The sequence below is a fragment of the Mobula hypostoma genome, chromosome 1, assembly GCF_963921235.1.
Source record: "Mobula hypostoma chromosome 1, sMobHyp1.1, whole genome shotgun sequence".
Lineage (NCBI taxonomy): Eukaryota > Metazoa > Chordata > Chondrichthyes > Myliobatiformes > Myliobatidae > Mobula > Mobula hypostoma.
The window spans coordinates 138,552,188-138,571,323 of NC_086097.1; the positions used below are offsets into that span (position 1 = coordinate 138,552,188).

Below are 19,136 nucleotides of genomic sequence, written 5' to 3' on the forward strand. Positions count from 1 at the left end.
AAAGACTAAGGAACTGGTGGTAGACCTGAGGAGAGCTAAGGTACCGGTGACCCCTGTTTCCATCCAGGGGGTCAGTGTGGACATGGCGGAGGATTACAAATACCTGGGGATACGAATTGACAATAAACTGGACTGGTCAAAGAACACTGAGGCTGCCTACAAGAAGGGTCAGAGCCGTCTCTATTTCCTGAGGAGACTGAGGTCCTTTAATGTCTGTCGGACGATGCTGTGGATGTTCTACGAGTCTATGGTAGCCAGTGCTATCATGTTTGCTGTTGTGTGCTGGGGCAGCAGGCTGAGGGTAGCAGACACCAACAGGATCAACAAACTCATTCGTAAGGCCAGTGATGTTGTGGGGATGGAACTGGACTCTCTGACGGTGGTGTCTGAAAAGAGGATGCTGTCCAAGTTGCATGCCATCTTGGACAATGTCTCCCATCCACTACATAATGTGCTGGTTGGGCACAGGAGTACATTCAGCCAGAGACTCATTCCACCGAGATGCAACACAGAGCGTCATAGGAAGTCATTCCTGCCTGTGGCCATCAAACTTTACAACTCCTCCCTTGGAGGGTCAGACACCCTGAGCCAATAGGCTGGTCCTGGACTTATTTCCTGGCACAATTTACATACTTACATATTACTATTTAACTATTTATGGTTTTATTACTATTTATTATTTATGGTGCAACTGTAATGAAAACCAATTTCCCCCGGGATCAATGAAGTATGACTATGACTATGACTAAATCCATGGTATGATGATATACTTTCTTACAATATAGGATGCCATTTGCCTATAGAGCCCATGTCAACTTTTGAAGCAATCCGTTTCCCCATTAACATCCTTATTAACCCACTTGGAGTATTGTGTTCTATTCTGGTCCCCTTGAATATAAGAAGGATGTGGAAGCTTAGAAAGGGTACAGAGGAGATTTAACCAGGATGCTGCCTGGAATGGAGTGATATATTAGGATCGGTTGAGCAATCTAGGGCTTTTCTGTTTGTAGTGAAGAAGGATTGGGGGGGGGGGTGGCATGTTAGAGGTGTACAAGATGTTAAGAGATATATTTTTCCCAGGGTAGTAAAGGCTAATATGGGGAGGCATACTTTTAAGGTGATTGAAGGGAAGTAGATAGGTCAGAGTTAGGCTTGTTTACGCAGAGTGGTGAGTATGTGTAACACTCTGCTGGGTGGTAGCAGAGGCAGGTATATTAGGGACATCTAAGAAACTCATAAATGGGTACATGGATGAGGGCTCTGTGGGAGAGGGTCTTCAAGTAGGTTAAGAGGTTGGCAGAACATAGTGGGCTGAATAGCCTGTACTGTACTCACTCTCACATGCCCATCAACTAGCCTGTATCTCCTACTAACCACCAATGTTAGGAGAAATTTATATATGTCAAATAATTTACTAGTCACTGTGTTCTTAGGATCTGGAGTATCTGGTTCCCCATCCTTAGGAGCGTTGGTTGTTAACGCAAGTGAGGCATTTCACTGTATGCTTCAATGTACATGTTATAAATAAATCTGAATCTGCTTGCTGCTGTATCGGGATCTTGATGCAAGCCTTCATACTCAGCTAGTGCTTCTGCAGCAAGAAATTACCGTAGAACGGTTGCTTTGTTGGCAGACCACTCATATTCTATGGTCTGTCCGATCACTTACTGCTGGTTGTGACAGAAATTTCAGTGTCCCTTTGTCAGTTGAGCTTTTTACCAGAAAGAAGATCCTTGTCTGGACAGAGCTGAATTGCCAAACAGAGAGGAGGAGAAAGTAATTGACCTATCCAACACTCGCCAGGAGTAGCCCATCCTCAATGCTGAGCTGCCACAGTGCTTTCCCTACTGGCCCAACATCAGCTATTGCAGGCAGCTCCTCCACACTGAACCATGATTGATTCAATGCACCAGGTTCCCAACATTGCAATACACAGCAGTGGGAAAGGTAACAGTTCATACTGGGCTCCCAGCACCAAAATACCTGGCATGTCAGCCTGCAGCAGTGGGAAGGCAGGGAACAAGCCAGATTCCCTTCAATGCCAGTTCTGTCAGTACTGTAATTCAGTGTGCAACATGCTGTGGTGACCCAGTGGAGTGCTGATTCCATTAGTGCTCTTGTTCCTGGCAATACATTCTGAGTGCTAAACCAGTGTATTCAAAAAGCAAAGCATGCACACCTGGTTATTAGCCAACTGCTGCACAATTTAAAAAATGCCTGATCCCGTCTGACCTCAACCTTAATTAGAGTCGGTCACTTCCCTAATTTCCAAAGTGGGCACCTATGTTTGGGATATTGCAGAGTGATTAAAACCACACCCCCTTCCTGGTTGTGAAGTAAAATAGAGCAGTTAGGAATAGTTCAGTTGTGCATTAAACATTCTGCCTTTAGCTAGTCTGGAAGTGATTTAGAAAAACACTCATATAATTCAGAATATATTTAGGCAAAGGTGACCTGAGGAGAACTGACCTGCCCTAGATAAATATTACAGAGAGAATGCAAATCTTGATTCCCACTTCAGTTGTTTTAGCAGCAAATAAACACTCTTGGACTATCTTGATTTAAAGTTGGGGCAGTCAAAGAATGAAACTTAGGGTTCTCATAAATTTGCATAATGCACAGAAAATTGCAAATTCCAGCATTTGATATATAACATTAACATTAATTCAAATCTCAGGTGGAGAATTCTGGACCCTGACTAAGAGCTTTAATGAAAGACATTTGTGGCTGAATTCATATTGATAGTCTGTGAAAACTTGTCGTTGCCAAATCTCACTTATCACAGTTTTAAATATTGACTGTTTATGTGAGATATTGTAAGTCACTGAGAAAATGAAATAAGTGATAAAGAAGAATTTTGAAAATGAAATTCTTTAAAATAATTGGTTTAAAGTGTGCTGGAGATTTCCCAGGAATTATGGATGTCCAAGTGTGATGTTGTGGGCAGGAACTATATTCTGGTATGCTGTGCATTTATTCAACCCTGCACATTTACATGTTTAAAACTATTGGAGTTATACATCTTGGAATATACAACATGCTTAATTACAACACTGTTGTACATTCTAGTAGGCAATTGGAATTCATTTTAAATTATAGCTGTCTGAATTCTCATTTTCATCTATAACATCTTGTTCCACTTTCTGGTATTATATCTTAATGTCTGTTGCAACCCAAAATATTGAGCCGTGGAAATAATCTCAATTTGTGTGTTTTGATTGTACCATCATCTGAAATGTATCATTTGCAACTTACTTTATTTCCATAATTTTTCTACTAGGTAGCTGAGCAAGCCACCCATTAACCAGTGTCTTCTGAAAATCGCTTGTGGGTATACAAGAGCTGTGTCTGCTGTATTGGAACCTCATGTTACAGTTGTGTGAAGTATTGCGTGGCTGTAATTGGAGTATTGTTTGCAATTCTGGTTGCCACACTATAGGAAGGATGTGATTAAGCTAGAAGTTGCAGTAAAGGTTCACACAGATGTTGCTTGCATTGGAGGGTTTAAATTTATAAGGGAAAATTGAATAGGCTGATGCTTGTTAATGCAGAAGCAAGGTAGACTGAGAGGTGACCTTACAGAGGTTAATAAAATTTTGATAGACATAGATAGGGACAATTACCAGTCATTTTCCCAGTATAGAGGAGTCAGAAAGCCAAGGGTATATGTTTAAGGTGAGGGGGGAACAATTTAAAGGGAGGAGGAGTAAGTTTTTCCTCACAGAAAGTGCTTGGTATATGGAAAGATCTACCAGAGGAGATGATAGAGATGGGTACAGTTACAATATTCCAAAACAAATATTTGGATAGGCATGCAAATAGAAAAGGTTTAGAAGGCTGTTGTAGAACAGGTAAATTAGGTTAGTGTAGATGGGCATCTTTGATGGAATGGAAAAGTTGAGTCAAAAGGCCTGTTTTCTTGCAACATACATCAAAGTTGCTGGTGAACGCAGCAGGCCAAGCAGCATCTATAGGAAGAGGTGCAGTCGACGTTTCAGGCCGAGACCCTTCGTCAGGACTAACTGAAGGAAGAGTGAGTAAGGGATATGAAAGTTGGAGGGGGAGGGGGAGATCCAAAATGATAGGAGAAGACAGGAGGGGGAGGGATAGAGCCGAGAGCTGGACAGGTGATAGGCAAAAGGGGATACGAGAGGATCATGGGACAGGAGGTCCGGGAAGAAAGACGGGGGGGGGGGGCCTGTTTTCTTGCTGTGTAACTCCATGAATATATAAGAGAGTGTTGGAAACTTAGAGTAAAGCCAGAAAATGTTGGATACACTCATCAGATTATGCCACATCTGTGGTTAATGTTTCTGGTCAAAAGTTCCTAGTTCTGTTGAAAGGTTTCAGTGTGAAAATGTTAAATCTGTAAGGCACTAAAGGGCTTGACTGGCATGGGGGCTAAATTAATTGGACTGACATCCAGAGGCTGGTCCTATCAATCAACACTTCATATTCTGCCTGGGTAGCCTCCATCTTGATGGCATGAACATTAATTTCAGGTAATTTTCCCCCCTCCCCCTTCTGTTTTCTTCTGTTACCCACTCTGACTTCCCTCTCACCTGTTCTCCACATCTGCCTATCACCTCTCCCGGTGTCCCTCCTCTTTCCCTTTCACCCATGCTCCACTGTCCTCTCCTATCAGATTCCTCTTTATTCAGCCTTACTTTTTTCCATCTATTCCCTCCCAGCTTCTGACTTCATCCTCTCTACCCCCACTCACCCTATTTCCCCCTCACCTGGGTTCACCTATCACCCTCAAGCTTGTACTCTTTTCCCTCCCCCAGCTTCATATTCTAGCTTCTTCCCCCTTCCTTACCGGTCCAGAGGAGGGGCTTCAGCCCAAAGTGTTGACTGTTTTTTTCCATAGATGTTGCTGACCTGTTGAGTGCCTCCAGCATTTTGTTTGTGTTACTCTGGATTTCCAGCTTCTGCGGAATCCCTTGTGTTAAACCTGTTTATTTTCCCACAGGTGTTGGCTGAACTGCAGTGTGTTTGCTGCATTTTTAGTTTTTATTTCGGATTTCCAGCATCTGTCGTTTTTATTTTCTGCTGCAAACATGGAGATAGTTGGAGAGGATTTCCTTTGGGATTTGGACATCTGTGAAATCTATATTGTGACAAGAACAACAATCCCAGTTTCTCCAGTCATCTATTTAATGAGATTCTATGAATAAATTACATAAATAGTATGGTTTGTGTGTTGAAATTAAAAGTGAGATTTTAAAAAAATGCATGGTTTTCCTTGTAAGCCTGTTGTAAGGTAGGATTATGTAATGCAATTATAGTCCTTATTGAAATTGCATCTAAGATTTTAAAAGTCTCTGCTATGGTTATATCATCAGCTAATTCAACTTCTGCCTCTCATGACAACGGTGTTTTTGAGGTTGGATATTGAGACCCTGGATAATTATTTGAAGTGAAATGATATCCAAGATTAGACATAGAAAATGGTGATTGAAAGTAGCTGCTTAGGTACTTTGTGGTGGTGAATTGTCTCTGGTTGACAGTTACTGAATTTATGATAAATTACTGTACTGCGCGATACCATATCATATACTTGGCTAAAGACCCAGCTCAAACGCATGCAAACTTTTCATTTGAATGCTTTCAGATTTTATAAACAATCTTCTATTCATATATACATATATATATATATATATATATATATGTAGAATAAAAACATGGATCGTTGAGTTGGTAAATTTTCAGGTGATGCACAAGATTGATGACATTGTGGATAGTATAGCTGATTTCCAAAGGATACAGTGTGATACAGATCGGTTGCAGATATAGGTGGAGAAATGGCAGATGGAGCTTAATATGGCCATGTGTGAGGCATTGCATTTTGGGAGATCAAATTTAAGGGGATGGTACACAGTTAATGTCAGGACCCTTAACCATGTAGATTTACAGTGGAATCTTGGGGTCCATTTCCATGGCTCACTAAAAGAGCTGCACGAGTTGATAGGGTGATAAATAAGGCATATGGCATGCTTACCTTTTTTTAGTCAAGAGTCAGGAAGTTATGTTGTATTTTTATAAAATTCTGGTTAGGTCATATCTGGCTTGGAGTATCCCATTAATTTCTGGTCATCCTATCATGGGAAGTATGTGGAGAGGGTGCAGAAGAGGCTATTTGCAAACTTGGGTTGTTTTCTCTGGAGTGATGGAGGTTGAGGGGAGAGTTGATAGAACTTAATACGGTTATGATGGAGTAAGACAACTAGTATCTTCAGGGTGAAAATGTTTAATAGTAGAAGGGTATTCATTTAAGGTGAAAGGAGGTAAGTTCATAGGAGATGTGCCAGGCAAGTTTTTTTACACCGTGGTGGTTGCCTGGAAAGCAGTCTCAAATGTGGTAGTAAAGGCAAATACAAAAAGGGGTATTTTAAGAGGCTTTTAGATAGACACATGAATGTGCAGAGAATGGAGGAATATGGACGTGTAGGCAGCAGAGACTCATTTAATAGACTTTTAATTACTAGTTTACTTAGTTCAGAACAGCATTGTGGAATGAAAGACTTGGTCCTGTGCTAAATTCCATGTATGGTGTGACACTAAAAATAGATGCCAGGTTGAGTCAGTGATGAGGAAGGTGAATGCAATGTTGGCATTCATTTCTAGAGGTATAGAATATAAGAGCAGAGATATGATGTTTAGGCTCTATAAGGCACTCGTGAGCCCGCACTTGGAGTACTGTGTGCAGTTTTGGGCTCCTTATTTTAGAAAGGATATATTGACATTGGAGAGGGTTCAGAGAAGATTCATGAGATTGATTCCAGGAATGAAAGGGTTACCATATGAGGAATGTCTGGAGCTCTTGGGCTGTATTCCCTGGAGCTCAGGAGAATGAGGGAGATCTCACAGAAACATTCCAAGTATTAAAAGACCTGAACAGATTAGATATGGAAAAGTTATTTCCCATGGTAGGGAAGTCTAGGACAAGAGGGTACGACTTCAGGATTGAAGGACGTCCATTTAGAACAGAAATGCAGAGAAATTACTTTAGTCAGAGGGTAGTAAATCTGTGGAATTTGTTGTCACGAGCGGCTGTAGCGGCCAAGTGCATTCAAGGCAGAGATAGATAGGTTCTTGATTAGCCAGGGCATCAAAGGGTATGGGGAGAAGGCAGGGGTTTGAAATGACTGGAAGAATTGGATCAGCCCATGATTGAATGGCAGCGCAGACTCGATGGGCCAAATGGTCTACTTCTGCTCCTATATCTTATGGTCTTATGGACTTTTTCCTTAGTAATAGCAACGACACTCTCTTCTGCCCCCTTACACTCTTGCATTTCTGGCACCCTGCTTGTGTATTCCACAGTGAAGGATGACTCAAAATGTTTATTCAGTACATTTGCCAGTTCTTTGACCACAATTCCTGTCTCCCCAGCATCATTTTCTAGCGGTCCAATACCTACTCTTGTCTCTCTTTTACTCCTTAAATATCTGGAAGAAGCTTTTTTTATGTATCTGCTTTAATATTATTGGCTAGCTTATGTTCGCATTTGATTTTTTTCTCTCTTTATGGCTTTTTAGTTGTCTTCTGTTGGATTTAAAAGCTTCCCAATCCTCTCCCTTCCCACTAATTTTTGCTCTATTATATGCCTTCTTTTTTAGCTTTTATGCTGTGTTTAACTTCTGTTACCAGCCATTGTTGCCCTATTCTCCCTTTAGAATACTTCTTCATCTTTAGGATATATCTTAAATGTGCCTTCCAAATTTCCCTCAGAAACACCGGCCATTGCTGTTCTCCCATCATCCCTGCTAGCATTGTCTCCTTCTAATCACCTTTGGCCAGCTCCTCTCTCATGCCTCTGTAATTCCCCTTCCTCCATTGTAATACTGATGCCTCCAAATTTAGCTTCTCTTTCTCAGACTGTAGGGTGAATTCCATCATATCATGGTCACTGCTTGCTATGGGTTCTCTTTACTTAAGCTCCCTAAGCAAATCAGTATCATTACATAACACTCAGTGCATTCAACCATAGGAGAGGAAAGGTACGTCGCATCCGGAGTTTCTCCGGTTAGTGGACGATTTCCCTCCACGCCTCTCTGATGTCGTGGGGAATCGCGTACCAGGCAAGTTACAGCAGTAGTTTGCCATTGTCTTCTGCCGGGTGAATTTCCAAAGAGATCACTAGCTCGTAACCCAGCACAGATGGAAAGCGTGCAGGGGAGCCAGCTGGCTGGATTCAAATCTGGGACCTTTAAGCCGCTCTAAAAAGCCATTTCATAGCCATTTACAAATTCCTTCTCTTGGGATCCAGCACCAACCTGATTTTCCCAATCCACTTGCATATTGAAATACCCCCATGATTATCGCAACGTTGCCCTTTTTAAATGCTTTTTAAAAAAAATCTCCCACTTATAATTTGTAGCTCACATCCTGGCCTGTATATAATTCTCATCAGGGTCTTTCTACCCTTGTGGTTTCATAACTTTACCCACAAGGATTCTACATCTTCAGATCCTAAGTCACTCTTTCCTAAAGATTTGATTTAATTTTTTTGCCCACAAAGTCACTGAACCCCTCTGCCTAGTTACTAGGTCTTTTGATACAGTGTGTATGTTAATGTTAAACTCCCAACTATGCTCTTCTTTCAGCCACGAGTCAGAGATGCTCATATCATCATACCTACCAATAACTGTGCTACAAGACTATCTACCTAATTCTGTAGATTGTGTGCATTCAAATATCACCTTCAATCCTGTATTCACACATGCGCATACGCATATACACATAGTTGTGCAAAAAATTTTACACACACACACACACACCCACCCACCCACCCGGCTGCTTAAGACTTTTGCACAGTACTGAAGTAATCTCATGTATTGCCCTGTATTGCTGCCACAAAAAAAAATTGTGACATTCCCCACCCTGACCTGTCCTATACCCCTCCTGCAGTGCCTCATTCTCACCAATCCCAACATCCTTTGCTCCTGCCAGATTTACAAACTCGCCTTCTGCTCCACATTAACAAATACAGAATATACAGTCAACATTTTGGGCTGAAACCATTCATCAGTACTGCAAAGAAAGGTGCAAGATGTCAGATTAAGAAGGTGGCCAGTGGGGAAACAGTATAAGCTGACAGATGACATATGAAGCCAGTTGAGTTGGTAAGAAAGTGGGTGGGGGGGGATGAAGTGAGAAGCTAAGAGGTGATAGGTGGAAAAGGTAAAGGGCTGATGAAGAAGGAATCTGATCGAGTAGAGTTGACCATGGAAGAAAGAGAAGGAGGGAAATCAGAGGGACATGAGGGGGCAGGTGAATGGAAGGGGTATGAGGGGAGCCAGAATGGGGAATGGTAGAAGAGAGAAAGGGGAGGGGGGGAGAAATTACTGGAAGTTATTCTGGCTTCGCTCTTCCTTTTCAGTCCTGATGAAGGGTCTCAGCCTGTAATGTTGAATGTTTGTTCTCCTCCATAGATGTTGCCTGACCTGCTGTGGTTCTCTAGCATTTTCTGTGTATGTGTTTTCACATTTTGTGGGAGCTTGTTATGGAAATTGGTTGTAGTATCACAGTAGTAACTATTGTAGAAAGTACAACAGAGGTTATAGAGAATTCCTTAGGGAGGTGTATTGAAGTATTTTGGGTTTTTGTTTCTGCTTAAAGTTTATAAATTCACTCTCCGGTGTTGGATGCTATTGGGGAAGGGGTCACGCTGTCCTATCCATCAACTCCTGTGAATGATTGAGATTTTGCGTACTGTATGTACAAAAAATCCTGGCATCATATAGTTGAACCCTTGACTTCTGAGATATCAGGAGTTAAAGACTATTTAATTTGAGCAGTAAAGGTCACATTAATGAATAAATATAATTTAACAAGTGAATGGGTAGCTCCTTTCTTGGACTTTTTGTGAACCAGCTGTTTGTTGTGTTCTGGCCTACCAAATGAGCCAATGGCTGGAGTTAATGGCTCATCTGGATCTTAGCAGGAAGATAGTTTTAATTATGTTGATGGACAGTAGAGGAAACACAAGACCCAGAGATGAACTAAATAGATTAGATTATGAAGACACCGAGTCCTCTTTTATTGTCATTTAGTAATGCATGCATTAAGAAATGATACAATATTTCCTCCGGTGTGATATCACAAAACACAAGACAGACCAAGACTGAAAAAACTGACAAAACCACATAATTATAGCATATAGTTACAATAGTGCAACAATACCATAACTTGATGAAGAAGTCCATGAGCACAGTAAAAGTTCAAAGTCTCTCAAATGTCCCACATCTCACGCAGACGGGAGAAGGAAGAAAAGCTCTCCGTGCCATGCCCAACCACAATCCGTCTCTGAGTCATCCGAAAACTTCAAGCCTCTGAATCTGCTCTCTGACACTGAGTACTGAGTGCCATCTCTGTCCGAACGATTCGACCTCAATCTCGGTCACCAACAGCAGGCAAAGCCGGGGATTTTGAGGCCTACCCTCCGGAAGATTCCCGACCATGCAGTAACGACAGCAGTGAACGTGCGTTTCAGAAATTTCTCCAGATGTTCCTCTGTGCTTCCACGTCCCTCTCCATCAACTTGGATAATCTATGAGGAAGAAGCAAATTGGCAGCTCTTTTGACAGTATTAGTTAAACCTGATGTGGATATTGCATGCTCCTGGAGCAACTTTGAATCTGTTATTACATTACCCAAATATACTGCATTACTGGAACTCCTGAAAGTAAATGTTTACAAAGGCCAGTCTAGCAGATTCTGAAAACCTGAAACTTATAGAAAGTGTTGGAAATACTGAAGATGAGAGTGAAGAGTTTCGACAGTAGGAGGGTTGGCAACTGGGTTTAAAATAATTCTTAGAAGAACCAGACATAAGTTGAAAATTTTTGACTTGTTATCTGGAAAGCCACACTTGAAATGATGATCAGACCAGTGCCTGCAATGAAGAATTTGTATAAATGATTAAAAAGAGAATATTGCCAGGCCAAGGAAACAGCTACTAGGAAAGCCCCGCTAAGTGTTGGTATGGCCTCAGTCCTTTTTATGCTCTATCATTTCAAAATTCACCTTTCAGTAGGCAAAGGTCTTTCAAGAGAAGTTCATTGATCTTGAACCAATCAAAAAATAGCATTGGATTTTTTTTTGTTATAATTACATTCATTTGATGGATATCCAGTGTGAGCATTTTGAGGCAGGAATATTTCAAAAACATTGTATGAATTAGATGCCACACCAATTTGAGGCCCTTCATCGTGTATTTCTGGTACAGAAAGAAGAAGCTACTTTCACAGATAACCCACCTGCTTTGAAATTTGAGTTTAGAAAGAATGCAGTAACTATGAGGAAAATTGGTGAGTGTTGGGATTGTTGAAAAATGATGAAAAGATAGGATGCATATTTTTAGGTGTAACAATCCCAGTTTTGAAATCCTGTCAGTTAATAATAAGACATTAAACTATTTGGGATATCCTTGGCATCAGAACCTTATGGGCACTATCTAAAATAGGAGGTGTTGTATTTAAGTATTTCTGGTAACCCTGACTACATGGTACCATATTTCATAGCTGAAGGTTGAATTTTAACAGTTCCAACAAAACTTATTGAAGTGATTGGAAAGTCACGCTACTACTCCCAAAATGCTAAATATTGCACAGTTATGAATATCACTGTCAAGCATGAGTTGTGCCACAAATCTCTGATAATAGGTGCTCATTGGCTCAGCTTCTTCCCAAGCTGCTGATTGTAAAGCACTCAATGTCAAAGAAATACTCAAAATACTCAGTGGCAGAGAAATAGAGGGTAATAGCTGGAGTATTATTCTTGGATTGCTGACAGCGAAGTGTAAGTTTCAGGAAGAAATTGGACCCATTTAATGCAGCTGTGATATGGAAATTAGCATGCTTGTGCTATTTGAAGTAAATTTATTTTGTGGTTGAGCTAAACACTTTATTGACATGATTGTGCATTTAAGTTCTTAGAGCACTTTTTTTGGTTTTGTCATGGACTGTTGCTGCTCCCATTTTCTGTACACTCCCTCACTCAAAACAGAAGAGGCTGAAACAACCACTCCAGGAGGTTGTTTTTGAAGTTTCTTTCTGAAACCCAAGTTTTGGTACAGTTTTTATTTGTGGACGATGAACAGATACAAATATTATAATGAATGGAACATGGGTTATGGCTTGTGGAACTGTTGTGGTTGGCATTGTCATCCATTTTCAGACAAAAAACATCTGTTTCTCACCATGTGTTTATGTATTTGAAGTGCAGAGCTTCATAAACTGACTGTCTTTGTCTTTTCATTCTCTAGATATCTAAATGCCATTCAGACTATGTGTCCACACATTCTTCGTTACCTGACCACAGCTGTGATCACCAACAAGGATGTCCGAAAACGTAGGCAGGTCCTGAAAGATTTAGTAAAGGTCATCCAGCAGGTGAGTGCTTATATCTATTTGGTTATTTCTCTCAAGGAACTCCTTTTTTTGTCCCCCAGTACCCTAAATCAGGAAGCATCTCATTTTACTCTCATCCTTCAATCCTCTGCACTCTTCAGGCTTTAAAAATCCAAACTTGGCTCTATTAGACCCTTGACACTCCACAAGTGAGTTCATATTCAGACGGTTTTATTGTCAAATATATCAACGTGTGCAATGAAATTCTTTACTTGTCTGAAGTTCATAGTGTCAACAGTGTATCATCACCATCATCATCATCAGATCATCAGGTGCCATGCCCAGTTTGAGCTTTGACTGCCATGGCCCACACACTCCTGTTTCGGGTCAAGTGGTTCAATTCATTGGTATTCATTTCCAGTTCTCTGGCTGCTGTCTCCATCATCATTTGTCTTTGTCTTCCTCTTGCTTTCTTCCCTTCAATCTTTCCCATAATTACCATGCATTCTAACTCCTCTTTCCTAATCACATGTCCAATGAAGTTATGTTGCCTTTTCGTGATCACATACATTATTTCTCTTTTTCTGTTTGCTCTGTTCATGACATCCTCGTTAGATATTAATTTTGTCCATGATAATCTTTGCATCCTCCTCAAAAACCACATCTCTGCTGCTACAATTCGTTTCCTCATGTTACTAGATATTGTCCAGCATTCTGAGCCATATAACATAACTGGATAAACGTAACATTTCAGTACTCTGAGGCAGGTTGTCATGCCTAGTTTAGTATTGGTCAGTATACTCTTCATTCTCGTGAAGGTGTCTTTTGCCATCCCTATTCTTCTTTTGATGTCCAAGTTGCACCTGCCATCTGATGTCACCCAGCTTCCTAAGTAGCAAAAGTTCTGTACTTGTTTTATGTCTTCCCCGTTTATTCTCAGCCTGCAGATAGGATTCTCCTTCTTTTTTGGATATCACTATACATTCTGTCTTTTTACAATTGATAGATAGACCCATTTTTGCGCTTTCTTCAACAATTATATCAATTAAGTTTTGTAGTTCTTCCTCCGTACTTGCAATTAACACAGTGTCATCTGCATATCTGAAATTATTGATGTTTTCACTGCCAACTTTGATTCCCAAGATGAAACAATATTACAAAAATTAAGAAACATCTTGGGAATCAAAGTTAGCGGTGAAAACATCAACAGTGTATATGATACTAATAAATACAAGAGTAAATATAGTGAAGAGCACAAAATACCAGAATAGTACAAAGTAATTAGTAACATTGTTCAAACTCGGTGCTCCAAGAGTCATAGTTTCATATACTATGTAACTGGGCCCTTCAACCTTGCACATTCATGCCAACGTTTTTGCCCATCTTCACTAATCCTATTTGGTCTTTGACCTTTCTTGTCTTGGCTATTTAAGTGTCATAGAAACATATAAAACCTATGGCATAATACAGACCCTTTGGCCACAAAGCATGTCTTTACCTTAGAACTACCTAGGCTTACCCATAGCCCTCTATTTTTCTAAGCCCGTGTACCTATCCAGGAGTCTCTTGAAAGACCCTATTGTTTCTGATTCCACCGCCGCGAGCAGCCCATTACACACACTCACCACTCTCTGGGTAAAAAAAACTTAGCCCTGACATCTCCTCTGCACCTACTTCCAAGCAGCTTAAAACTATGCCCTCTTGTACTAGCCATTTCAGCCCTGGGAAAAAGCCTCTGACTGTCCGCATGATCAATGTCTCTCATTATATTGTACACCTCTATCAGGTCACCTCTCATCCTCCATCGCTCCAAGAAGAAAAGGCCGAGTTCACTCAACCTGTTCTCATAAGGCATGCTCCCCAATCCAGGCAACATCCTTGTTTAGCCCCCCGGCCAGCCTCAGGGTCACTCGGCTCGCTGTCGTCTAGGGAAATAGCCCTCGGCCCCACCAAACTGGGTAATAGTTTGTGTGGATGCTGTGTGATGTACCCCACCCTGCCCAAATAACAGACAATACACCAGATACAAGTAAATGATTTACAGTTTATAGATATTACTGGGACTATATAATTAATAGAGAATAAAATATAAAAGGAAAATAAAAGGTGCCACACTTATCAAAGTTCAATCTCTTCGTGCACAAAAAAGTTGGAGTTCAGGACCCTTCTTCTTCACCCTGCAACCCCTCGGACCGCCTCGACCAGCCACCTGGGGCCAACAATGGTGGTCGACCAGACGCTCCACACAAGTCCGTCTCCGTCTCCCCTCCTCGCCGAACGCCCCGCTTGGGGTCCGACCCCGTTAGCGGACTCACAGCACCTGGTCTATTCTCTGTCTCTCTCACTCGCCTTCTGCCCCAAAACCCCGCGCATACAGTATCTTCAAATACACCAAAAACATAACAACTATCCCAATTGGTTCATTCGTCCTCATATCAATAGATAATACAAAACAAACTGCTAGCGGGAAGGACTTTCTCAGTGTTTAATATAACAAAGAAGCATTCCAAAGTATAACATAACAAAGAAGCCATTTTAATTAGCCTACACAGTAACATAAAAGACGAAACCCCCTTACACTCTCCCCCCACCAAATAAAGTCATGTCCTCATGACTTATAAATAACTCGCCAACCAGTCCTGCAGACACACAACACACACATACACAGATACACACAGTGACAGTGCTCCCCAAACAGTGGACCTTACGCCCGTCCCATGGGCGCTACATAGGCCAACCTATCTGGGAGCTTCTTAACCCTCCGAGACCTCCGTACCCCCTCACCTAAACCCAAAGGGCTCAGACACTACTAGGGATACCTCAGGCCTGCTTGCCAACTCCTCTCTCACATTACAGCTCGGAGCCCCCTGTCCTGTGTCCGGGGCCCTGCTTCTTTTCCGTCCTGATCCTACCGTAACTCAGACTGTCCACAGCTAGCCCTCCCCACTACACCTGACTCAGTGGGAGAAGGGCCAAAGGTCTCTTCCTCAATCACGGGGAAGTTAGTGAAAGGCAGCATGTACCACATGTGCAGCACATCATCCTTTGAATCCGTATTCTTCCTCATTCCCTCGATCGGTAGCCGCTGTTTAAGTTTCTCCAAACTGAAACATTTAGCTGAGGCTACCCCTTCAGCCTCCTGCAGCCGAGACGTCAGCTTCTTCGGGGACTCCTTCAACTCTTGCCACAGCCTCAGCAGGTCGGACTCGGAGTTCTTGGCCATCTCAATCTGGGACGCAGTTACCCCACCAGCTTCTTCCACCCTGACCTGAAAAGCAGCAGTTAAAGAATGTTCAGCCTCCAGTTTTCCCTCCTTGATGACGTCTTCCAGGTCAACTTTCAGTTTTTCCGGTTAATTTAAACTCGCGATAGTCATCTTCAGGTTCCGTTCAAGCGTCCACCTCCCTTTTCCGAGATCTGTCCTCCATTTCTTAACCTTCTCGGGAGTGTAGTCAAACTCCCCTCCCTGGGCTCTCAGTTTTCTGTTGGCCTTAGTCAGAACACTTCCTTCCCCAAGTTGTAAGTCTTCCAATCTTTTCTGAATCGACGTCTTGAGTTTCTGCTGATCCCTTCAAAGGTGAGTCATTGTTTCTTCTCGCTGGATTAATTCATCAGTACATGACCGCAGTGTCGGCTCGGAATTCCGTTGTTCCATCTCCACGTTGACGAGCGTGAATTCCAAGTCTGCATGGTCGTCCCACAAGTGCAGCACTCAGTCTCCGGCCGGCATTTCTGAGCACTCAGTTCAGCGGTGCAAATCCCCTCTCTCCCCTGTGTCTCATTCAGATTGACGACCTGGATTTCCATCCCCAGGTCCACCACCGTCGGTTCCAACACCAGGAAGTTCAACTGGTATGTCAGGTCATTTTTCTCACACTGCACCAAACTCCTCCGGCCAAAAACTCCTCCACATTTGACACTTCTTCACATTTGACACTTCGCTTCTGTCGCCCGGGCTCAGCCACTCGCCTGGCTTCATAGTCCCCCCAGGCGAATCCAAGCTCTAGGTGGTCATCCACATAGACCAAAACTCCACACACCTTCACTTCCCCCATGCTCTTTCTCATGCCTTGCGGGAAGGATGCAGGGGCTCTGGATATGCCCTTGGGCATCTTTTCGGATTGGAAGAATCCTAGGGAACTAGTAACGTCCATCTTCAGCTTGACAGCCACACTCCTTGGGATCTGGCAACATCCACTCCTCAGATCTAGCACATTAAATCACGTCACATAATCCACACACACGCTGCCTCCATCTTCCCCGGCGCCAGGGTCCAGTTGCCATGACCTCTCTCTCACTGAGGTGTCTTCAGCGGTCAACTCCCCTCCCTCGTGGTAGTTGGGAGCATCTACTAAGAGGGTCTCACCCTCAGCTACTTTCCCCAAGCCGTACCACCGCTGGGTCTCACTTAAATTCAGTACCAGCTCAAGGCTGCTACACACGTCCTCAGAAGCAACTCGACACGCTGGGTGCCCAGACAATGCCCCCATGAACTCCAGAGTCATTAACCAATCATCGTCCTCTGGATAACTACTGGCACTGGTACCCAAAATCTCCAGTGCCCTTGCGGTTATCAAGGGTAAATGCTTCAGACACCGGTTGTAAAACGAACTGTACAACAACTTGACCTGCGCCGTGGCGTCGAGGATGGCTTTAGCATCGCTTCCCTCTAAACCTTCAGGAATAGGGTCTTTTCCTTGCGGAAGTTCATTGGTACGTTGCTAGGAACGTGCTTCCCCAGAGACCCCAAGCCATTCCCCCACTGGGCCTCCACTAAGTTTCCCGACACCTCTCTGATCAGCTGAACAACTGAAGGACCCCCTGAAATGATCCCCCGGCCTTGCAAGCAATTTAGCTGCCCTCTTAGAGAAGACGCACTGAAAACTTTCCCCCCTCTTTCAAATAACTGACAGCTGTCACTATGGTGTAAGTGAACCTGACAGCTCTAACATCGTCACCAGCCCGCCTACTCAAAATTTCAACCACTCCCTGTCGCTCTCCCTCAACCGAGCACTGCCACTCATCTAACAACTGAGAGATCGCTGCGCCCACACCTTGCACGCCTCCACCCCTCTTGGGGTGGACACTATCCCAAACGCCAGGCAGAGCCTGCCAGAGCTAGAACATTTATTCGCACACACTACCTCCAAATCAGACCACTCTTTCCTCTCTCTCCCAACAGCATAGACAGCCCCGAGTTCCACCTCCAACTCGTCAATGCTAGTCTGAATTCGAACAAAGACCTCACCCACCACGCATGCAGCAATAACCAGCAAATAACCCACAGAGACACACATTACAGATTTAAACAGGGCACCCACACAGTATACCAGTAGACCCAATCCCAGACAAAAACCCCCACAATGTAGCCCCCCTGGCCAGCCTCAGGGTCGCTCGGCTTGCTGTCGTCTAGGGAAACAGCCCTTGGCCCCGCCAAACTGGGTAATAGTTTGTGTGGATGCTGTGTGATGTACCCCACCCCGCCCAAATAACAGACAATACACCAGATACAAGTAAATGATTTACAGTTTATAGATATTACTGGGACTATATAATTAATAGAGAATAAAATATAAAAGGAAAATAAAAGGCGCCACACTTATCAAAGTTCAATCTCTTCGTGCACAAAAAAGTTGGCGCTCAGGACCCTTCTACTTCACCCTGCGACCCCTCGGACCGCTTCGACCGGCTGCCTGGGACCAACACGGTGGTCGACCAGGCGCTCCACACGAGTCTGTCTCCGTCTCCCCTCCTCGCCGAACGCCCCGCTCGGGGTCCAACCCCGTTAGCGGACTCACAGCACCTGGTCCATTCTCTGTCTCTCTCTCCTGCCTTCTGCCCCAAAACCCCACGCATACAGTATCTTCAAATACACCAAAAACATAACAACTATCCCAATTGGTTCATTCATCCTCATATCATTAGATAATACAAAACAAACTGCTAGCAGGAAGGGCTTTCTCAGCATTTAACATAACAAAGAAACATTCCTTAGTATAACATAACAAAGAAGCCATTTTAATTAGCCTACACAGTAACATAAAAGATGAAACCCCCTTACACTTGTAAATCTCCTCTGCACTCCTTCTATGGTTTCCACGTCCTTCCTGTAGTGAGGCGACCAGAATTGACCACAGTACAGGTGTCCCCCGCTTTTCGAATGTTTGCTTTACGAAACCTCACTGTTACGAAAAAAAAGGCAGCACGATAAAAAATTCAGGCGAAAAAAATCAGCGCGCGATAAAAGGCAGCGCGCGTGCCCGAGCAGCCGCTCTCCCCCGGATTCGAAACTGCATTCTCACCGGCATTGCTTAAATACGTGCCTGTGAGCAGCCGTTTGCAAGATGAGTTCTTTGGTGTCGGGAAAGCCTAAAAGAGCTCGTAAGGGTGTTACACTTAGCGTAGAACTATACATAATTAAGCGTTTCAATCGTGGTGAACGAAGTAAGGACTAAATGAGTTTGGCTTGTGGAAGCTGACAGATGATGTTGAAGAGGTTTTGACATCCCTTGACCAAGAACTGATAGATGAAGAGCTGATGCAATTGGAAGAGGAAAGGATAACAATCGAAACCGAATGCTGTAGCGAAAGTGAAGCAACTGCGTGAGATTTTCACTGCAATGATAAAGTTCGACTTTAATTTTGAAAGGGTACGTCGGTTTAGGGGATATTTGCAAGGTGGTTTGAGTGCTTACAAGGAACTGTATGATAGAAAAATGTGCAAGGTTCAGCAGTCAAGCAAGCCTTCCACATCAGCCACAGCAGACGACGAACCTCGAC

The 19,136-nt window shown here is 43.1% G+C and overlaps 1 protein-coding gene across 1 annotated transcript in view; it reads left to right on the forward strand.

The window, feature by feature from the left end:
- The window catches only part of LOC134350924 (eukaryotic translation initiation factor 3 subunit E-A), a 211,554-nt gene that overhangs the window by 92,502 nt on the left and 99,916 nt on the right, over positions 1-19,136 (forward strand). The window contains exon 8 of the mRNA XM_063056770.1: positions 12,272-12,398. Coding sequence (XP_062912840.1) covers positions 12,272-12,398 — 127 coding nt within the window. The remainder of the gene's footprint in view (positions 1-12,271; positions 12,399-19,136) is intronic.